General features: G+C 50.1%; 3 protein-coding genes across 3 annotated transcripts; all 3 read right to left on the bottom strand.

The window, feature by feature from the left end:
* Window positions 1-900: 900 nt before the first annotated feature.
* Window positions 901-1816, bottom strand: FTJAE_6386 (nad dependent epimerase dehydratase family; the record flags this gene model as incomplete). Its single annotated transcript, XM_037352992.1, has 3 exons — window positions 901-1416; window positions 1471-1499; window positions 1555-1816. 3 exons carry the CDS (start codon window positions 1814-1816, stop codon window positions 901-903), a joined length of 807 nt encoding a protein of 268 aa, XP_037206599.1.
* A 2758-nt stretch (window positions 1817-4574) lies between these two features.
* Window positions 4575-5585, bottom strand: FTJAE_6385 (uncharacterized protein; the record flags this gene model as incomplete). Its single annotated transcript, XM_037352991.1, has 3 exons — window positions 4575-5041; window positions 5097-5346; window positions 5412-5585. The coding sequence occupies 3 exons, from the start codon at window positions 5583-5585 to the stop codon at window positions 4575-4577; spliced, it is 891 nt and encodes a 296-aa protein (XP_037206598.1).
* Window positions 5586-6161: 576 nt separating this feature from the next.
* FTJAE_6384 (zinc-regulated transporter 2) lies at window positions 6162-7611 on the bottom strand (the record flags this gene model as incomplete). Its single annotated transcript, XM_037352990.1, has 3 exons — window positions 6162-7321; window positions 7371-7532; window positions 7584-7611. 3 exons carry the CDS (start codon window positions 7609-7611, stop codon window positions 6162-6164), a joined length of 1350 nt encoding a protein of 449 aa, XP_037206597.1.
* Window positions 7612-8467: the final 856 nt, after the last annotated feature.

Here is an 8467-nt window from a genome sequence, read left to right as displayed (position 1 = left end):
ACGCTGGCGGCAGCGGTAGTAGCGGCGGCATCCTTTGGCAGGAGGCGACGGACCTTGATCTTCGCAAAAAACTTGCGTACCTTAAACTTGATCTTGGCGACTTTGCCCATGATGAATGCGATTCAGGACACAGAGGGAATGCTGAGGGCAAATGTGAGATGCTGGAAGGGGAGACAAAGGAGCGTGAAGTGAAGTGACCCGAAGGGAAACAACACAAAGAGAAGGGAGACATACCTTGGAAGAAGAGCAAATGTAACTGTGAGAGCAAAGTGACTCTAGGTTGAAGGAGGAATGGTTGTGCGTTTGTGATGTGGTCGCGAGCGAGCAAGTGATGTTGACCTGAAGAAGAGAAAACAAGTCTGCGGGGGAGAAAGGTTGGGTTTTTATAGCCAAAAGATCTAGCGAGTGATTGCAAGTTCAGTGGGCTCTTTCGAGCTTCAGGGCCATCAGTTTCTGGTGCAGCAGTACGGCAGTTCTATTCCTGATATCAAAGGGGGGAGTGTGGGAAGCTCAGCTACGCACTCACTGATCCTGAGCCCAACTTTGCGATGCACGCTTTGAAAAAAATGGACAAGTTACATCCATATGATGCCAAACTTCTTATCGAGTTTCGTGGTTCTATCTTTTATATCAGAGTTGTGAATATCAAAAAACCATGTTGCAGTTCCATGAAGCTATTTTCCCCTTTTCGGGAATTCCAGCGCACGTTCTGCTAGATGGTCCCCTAACGGCCCGCACAAACAGTGGGACTCCTCGAGGTTTTGAGGCCGGGTACCTGACTAGACCCCTTATGGATGGGAGACTCGCGTGCCATGGTGGGTAGGGGTGGGCACAGGGATGGCACCAAGTGCTGTCTGGGCCTTGGGAGGTCGTGATGCCCGATGATCCTCGAATACAGTATTAGTTCTTCAGGACTGGCTCTCCTTCAGCACATTCAGTCTCATCACGAACGTAACGATCGACTGCAGTCGCTGCATCTTCCTCGCCGTCGAGAACATCCAACCAGTGTCCCTTCACGCCCTCCTTCTCCAACACCAAGGCCATGACTCTCGCGGTTGATGCTCGAGTGGTCATGCCTCTGGCTTGCTTGGTCTGTCCCAAGAGCACTCCCCCTTCATCCTTGTCGGTGAGACCGCCAGGGCGGACCGATACAGCGGTCAAGCCGTCTCTCTTCCTGGCTTCAGTGACGAGAGCTTCAGTGACGAGAGCTTCATCGGCGGCGGTCTTGGGCTCATAGTAAGGACCAAGGAAAGTTGAGTTGACCTTCTTCCAGCCTTCCCAGTCCTCGGCAGTCCACCAGGGAGCTTGCTCGCGTCGAGCGCCCAAGTAGGAGACCTGGATATGATGACTGATGGACTTGTTGGCGACCGAGGCCTTGATGAAGAAGATTGCCGCATCACGATCGATGCGGATGATCTAGAAACACATTAGTTACACACCACAAGTCACGATCGGGAAGAGCCCTTCTACCGTGTCTTGATCAGTTCCTCTTCCAGGGCCTGTTCACTCATCAGCGTACGCTTCTCACAGCTACCGGACGGAGATCCAACCCACCAGCGCTGAAGACAACAGAGTCCGGCTTCACTTCGTCAAGAATGGTGGCAGCCTTCTCCTGACTATCAACTTTGATGAGATCGTGAACCAGGATCTTGTGGTCTCCCGGCAAGCCCTCTGAGATCTTCTTCAGGTCATCGATCTGGTCAGGGTTACGGATCAGACTCGTCACAGTCCAGGACTTCTTCAGCAGAATCACCGTGAGAAGCCTGCTGATCTTCCCATTGCCTCCGAGCACAAGAACATGACGGTTGGAAGCCATTGCGTTGGTTGCGAGTATCACGATTGGGGTTGGAGGTTGGAAGTTTGTATAAAACACGCAAGGGACAACAAACACGACATGTATCCAAGGTACATATCAGCTAAGTTCAGGACCCTGGTACTTCTCTCCCTTTACTGACCAACCACGACAGAGACTACGGACTTCGGACTTGTCCATGACGCGAGCAGCTCCACTATTTGTCTTAACGGGACATCACTTACAAGGAAGGTACAACCGTCGAACTACACACGAGAAAATACTACATCACGAGATATGAGCATGGAAGAGCCAATGGCTTCGATTAGCGGCTAGGAACTACAAGAAACACCATTTTCGTCGATCATTGCTCATTGGCAGCTTCTGGCTCGCCTTGTTCTGGCACAAGAGTTGTCCCAGATGGACTTGGTTCCTGGTGATGATGGCGTCGATGACTATGTTTATGACCGTGGCGGTGACCACGCCTATGCCCATGTCCATGCCTGTGTCCATGGCAATGTCTATACCGATGTCGATGCCCATGACTATGCTCGTGGCATCGCCTTCGCGGTGGCGGTTCCGGGTGGCTAAAGCAACATCCCATGCTGATTGATGGAGATCCTAGTCGAGAGAGGCGTTGGTATCTATTTCGTCAGTTGGAAAGCAAGTGTAAAGTCGTAAGGAATATCGACTTGAAAAGAATCAAGTTTGGCGGCCCTTGGCTAAGGACTTTATATTCTCTTCTGCAGTAGCTCATATAAACAGCCAACAGCTGTTCAAATACAACCACTGGATCAGTATTATCATAAATAGAGGCATTTTCTCTGACTCAGTGTTGTATAACCGCCAAGATTGAATATCGGTGATCGAATATTCGGGTACGCTGTCATGAGAAGCGTTGCTGTTGGACCAAGATTATGATCCGCCACGGCCTGGCGTCTATTCTGAGTTGTAATTCCCCTCAGGGGCTTCGAAACCTGGAAGCACTGAAGACCCAGACCTTCCACTGTGCACAGTGGGCCTTCAACTATTTTGGATTTTCAAAACTACCACCCACAGGGGAAATCAGGACAGCTGAGATTAAAGCCAACAGTAACAGGACAGCATGAGTCCTCGGTGCTCAGATACATCCTGACGACCTATTTATGACCGAAGAGTTATGTGGGAAGACATGACCTTGACCTTGGACCTTGTGTTGACTTCCACAATACTGAGATTGAAAACCTTGCTAACCGTATCTGCCCCAGAAATCAAACTCCTACCCAAGCAAGACATAACGCGTCGATACGATACCCACGATCTATCTTTGAGCCCAAAGAAACCTAAAAGCCCTTCTCCCGAACCGTATACGTCGAAGCGTCGTCCAAAGAAATCAAAACTCCTCCTATACAACGCCGATCCCATGTCAAGTTTTGCCCTGTCATCCAGGGGCTAGTCACTGAGCCCGGTCAGATCTGTCGGAACATCACGTCTGGATCATAATTAGGGCGTAGTCGGCCTGGTACAGTGATCGACGACTCGATGTGGCATCACTACGAGGTTCAGTCATAGCCCAAGTTGGGCCGTGTATCCCTCAGAGGCCTTAGGAAACCTGGAGGGACGAGTCTCGGAGGCTTCTTCGCTTTCGTGGCTGGACTCGAATTCCAAGAAACGCTCGGAGTGGCCTTTTGGACTACCACAGACAGCGCGGATGGAGTCTAGACTAGACTGGAGACTGTCAGTATTTCATGCAAGTCCAATAAGCTCTGCAATTGATAGAGTTTCAACCGCTGACTAGGTAGTTCCACTTACAGCTCTCCGTCTCACATCCATCAGAGGCGTTCTACGGAGTGGCCTTGAAAAGTTCAGTAACAGGAATCAAGCCAGGGCCAGTCACCGCGACTTACTCTATGTAGAGAGCAAGGAGAGTATGAAGCTCGGAGCATAGCTCAACAGTTCATCATCCTCGAGTTGGCGCTGACACTCTTCGGCCATTCGTGGAAAAAAAGGCGATTGGAGAGGTGAGATCTCGCCTATGTGATCAAAGTCGACTTGAACCGTGGTACTATCGGTGCCATTGCCAGAATACGTCGAACTGTTGTCTTGAAGTTCGCTGGATTCAGAGTTCGCAGGGCTCGTCTCTGAGCCCCTGTCGCAAGTTCAAGAGACTTCCGAGTCCGAGCTCGTGCTTGAACTTCTCCTGCCGCCGTCCTTCTGGCTTCGAAGTGAAGAAATGGAACGATTCATGTTCGCAGTGTGGTGATGGCAAGGCTCGTGACTCTGATGGTGAGCCTATGAGTCTGATTCCTCACTTACATCGTCTTCAAGAATCAAGATTCTGGTAGATGTCCACAAGGGTGATGAGATGAGGAACAAGAGTTGTCGCTGTGCTGAAACCTAGGTTTTGTAGTCATTCTGCGACTCATCAGAAGGCTTGGATTTATGCATGGTTTCTTTCAAAAGTCGTTTCTGCAATATGGCTTTTGAGGTACTAACATGTTTGCAAGTCAGGTCTTTATTCATTCCTCTACCCGATGTAGTGTGACCGCGACTTTACCATATAAGTGTACAACTTCAAAGAAACGCCGTTTGATCCTTTCTACGAACCTATACAAAACCAAGAATCGCAATGCGGAAGACGTTCACCTCTCGGAAGGGAAAGGTGAAGATAGTTGGTACCGATCCATTGAATTTCTTCAACTAACAAAGCTACAGTTTTCATCCTTTCACTTACCAAGCAACGCCAAAGAATAACACACGCAACCTTTCATCCAAGCCCGACTGAAAGAACCCAACTTCCTAATCACTGCTTCAGACCCCGAAGAGCATAGAGCTCCTGAGGCTTGCCCTGCGAATCACAGCTCGAAAACTTCCACCACTTTCCGTACCACGAACCCGCGATATTTGTCAGACCCCAGGAGATAGGCGCAGGCATTGGGGGCCAGTTAGCCCACATACCCTCCTCGGCAGTTCGGTCTAAGTTGAGGAGGAAGAAAGGCACAACATCGAGTACGCCAGCCTTTGTGACTGTCTTCTTGCCCCACGTCTTGAAGGTCAGGCCGGCGGCAGCGCCTTCAGGGGTGTCTTCCTTGGGAGCCTTGGGGTGGTTCGAAAGAGCGGCGATGGTAGAGATTTCGCTGTGGAAGTGATGCTCGAAGGGCTCCTTGAAGGCATCCATAAGCTTGATGACTTCAGCGCCATCGAGATCAGTGGGTGAGGCGAGGTTAGAGAGATATGTGTTGAACTCGGCGAGGGGCGCAAGGAATGACTCTGAGGCCTCCGTGTTAGTGACAAGGTACTACTAACTGAGAATTAGGGTTCTTACCATGCTCATGATGGGTCTCGTCCCAAACTGGCTCGTCGCCGAGAAGCTCTTGGACCTTGGGGAAGAGGTTGTCCTCCTCATCATCGTGGTGCGATTTGACAAACTTGAACCAAGTCTGAGAATATCCAATGAAGTCGGCCTTGTCGGCGTCCTTCACATGAGGAGCTTGGAGGTAGATGGAATTGAAGCCACGAATAATGGCATTGTGCAAAAGCGCCATGTGAGTGGCGCCTGTGGTGAAGAGATCGGTCTACCAGATTGAATAAGTCAGTATTGTCAATTACACTCCAAAGCACTTGAGTTCAATTGACTAACCTTCTTAGTCTCATACTGTGGTGTTGTCACCAGCTTCATAGGCCCATCAGCCCATGGCTGGCTACCAGTCGGTGAGGCGGACATATTAAGATACGGCGAATTGGCGATAAACACAGCAAGTCCAGCAAAAAAAGCTTGAGCTACAATAAAGAGGAGGATACGTTGGCCAGGCATGATGAAGGACACGAGAAGAGAGGAGAGGAGAGGGAGGGGAGATACATGCGACAGAACAGGTACAACGAGGGACACGTTTGTCCGACTTGAGAGTGAAACAGCCACTCAAGATTCAGCTTCTGGGCTCACTTCTTGATGGTTCGATAGCTCGTCATGTCATGGGAGCTCATGCGGGTGTGGGTGGGAGCTGATTAAAAGGAGATTTGTTATTGGGTGAAACACGAAAGACCCTGGAGCAAAGGGGGACCAAGGGGGTAGCAGATGGACCATTTCGAAGGCCGGACCCCGGGAGTTCGGACTTTTGGTGTGGGGCCGGCCGGGGTTGTTCATGATGCAAGTCCTCGGAAAGAAGATATCATGGCGTCTCATGAAGTGTGAGTGTCCTACATGTCCAGCGTAGTATCACTCTGAAGAGTACAAGAGTAGGCAAACGAAAAACGACTAACATTATCAATAACTGTATCGCTGCGCGTTACATTCAAAACTCCATTGCCCACCCTGAAAGACGCCATTGACAAGATGCCACCAATTTTACATTCTATGTACATCAGTTCTTTTAAAGTCCCGTAACTCCCCCTAGGCAAATGCTCCAACGGCAGCCATCAAGAGCGCACCGGCACAAACAGCCATGTAAGCCTGTAACCTCCTCTTGCCCTTCAAAATCTTGTAACTCTTCTCTGCCAAAAAGTCCTCCGCCAACAGTTGCACAAGGCCAGCATACAGAAGCAGCCCCGATGACACGGCGTTCATGAAGCCAACCACGAGCAGACCTCCTGCGCTCTTGGGGTCGTACATGCGATGTACGATAAGACCAATTGCCTGGCCGATTGGTGTTGTGGTTCCGTAGGCGAGAACCATGAGCCATGGACGGAGAGATTTGCGGGGGAACTGAATTGCGGCGATGCGACTGCCAAGGGCGAGGCCTTCGAAGGTTTGGTGGAAGCTGATAGCGACTAGGAAGACTACAAAGGCCGGGCCGGTAGCGACGGAGATGGCCATGCCGATGAAGACACTGTGAAAGAGAATTCCGGCCTCAAGCAAAAGGCATTGTAGTAGTTTTCTTTGTTGCTCTTCGGGGTTCTGTGGTCCGGGAGACATTGGCGTCATGGGTGTCATTGGCTCCTCCTCAGCCCCAACTCCCTCAGGCTTGAGCGACGCATAAGGTCCATGTCGGTGTCTCGTGCTGCTTGATCCAGCTGGCTCAAGCTCTTCCATATCCAAGTCAAGATCCGAGTCGTCATCGTTAAAATCATCGTCAAGCTTCTTACCCTCCTGTCCCACTAGTGGTGAAGATCCGGGGAGAGGCGACACGCCGGCAACTAGCCCCTGACTCTCCATGTTCTCAAGATGAATATCCGGCGGCCGCGGTCCGTGCCTCCTTTCAGACAGTCCAGCTGCATCCATCATGGGCAGCTCACTCTCGTGTTCATCGTCCGAGTCAAAATATCCATGATTGTGGGAGTGAGAGTGACCAGCTCCTCGGGCCGTAAGGTACGATTCGATGCCGACGACAATGATAGCAGAGATCATAGCCACAAAACCTGGAAACGGCGTATATCCTTTGCTAAAGAAATCGGGGAGGCATGGGTCGGTCATGGACTCGAAAGCGGTCGGGAGGAGGTGGACGAAGGCCGTCGCCAGAAGGACACCGGTTCCAATGTGCTGGCAGTAGAATATCACGGTTTTCTGGCCCCGTCCGCGCATCGTTCGTCGCGAGAAAAGAGGGAATGCGCATGCTGTAAAGATATCAGTACCGTCTCAAAGCTCCCAATTGAACAACCCTACCTAACGTGCTCAGTGTCAAGATAAGGATCAATGCAAATACATGCGCCGAAGTATCATAAGAGCCCTTTGTTCTCGAACCGCATTCTGGTTTCTCGCCATCATCTTTGCGACGCTTCAACTCGGCGAGAATCAAATCTGTTGGAATTGAAGCCCACGACTCCCCTAAAAACTGTCAGTAAAGGGGCTTAACTAAAAAATCATGAAGTGTAATACCTCGGGGCGCCTCTAAGTGGGAGCTCATCTTTTGACCGTAACTACCTGGTTTCCCTATAATTGCTGTTTTGTTGACAATGGCATCGCGGGAGAGGACACGATTACATGGAGGTCAATGTGTGTGTTGTGTCTCTGGCGTGTGCTATTTTTGTTTGCGTCACTGTTCTAGTTAGGTAAGTTGAGTTGGAGTAGACGCAGACTCACATGTTTTGAGTTTGTTTGACCTGTTCTTTTCTTGGAGGCGCATAATCCTCGGCTGATGGTTTCAAGGGGCATATTTGTTTGTTTTACCAAGGGATGAAGCAAGGGTTGTGAATAAGAAACGTCAATAACCTCCTTTGTTTCCTCTTCAGGTATGAATAGGGACTTGTTGGTCTCTCTTTATACCGGACAATTTGAGTGTCTCCTGTTGCTTCATGGTGATGTGATGTACATCTAATGGCGCTATTCCTAGTGCTCCAACTCTGCAGCTGTCAATGGCGATCGCTCAGGGGCCCCAGGTGATGCTCCAGTTGGGGGTCCAACAAAGACACAGGCCAGACTGAGGCCTTGCAATAACAACCACAGACTGAAATACGTGACTGAACTTAATTGGGGTAGTTTTCCGACATTTACACTAAGTTCTGACCGACTTTAAGATGTTTGTTTCATTATATAGAAACATTGCATGCAAGTGTACTTTCTATCATTATCGGTTAACTATTAGCGACCCTCCCGGAACTTAGGAGCGAGGAGCCGACGTTCTCCACTGAAACTCTGGAAGGACGGGACACTTCTATTTAGCCGATGGGTGACACTCACTGGCCTCACCTTGTATTGTACTTCTATGCTCAAGAAACAACTTTAGAGTGCAACTCAAAGTCATTCCAAGCTTAGACAAACAG

This window comes from Fusarium tjaetaba (assembly GCF_013396195.1).
Source record: "Fusarium tjaetaba strain NRRL 66243 chromosome Unknown NRRL66243_c0000123, whole genome shotgun sequence".
NCBI classification, from domain to species: domain Eukaryota; kingdom Fungi; phylum Ascomycota; class Sordariomycetes; order Hypocreales; family Nectriaceae; genus Fusarium; species Fusarium tjaetaba.
This window is presented reverse-complemented; position numbering and strand designations above follow the sequence as displayed.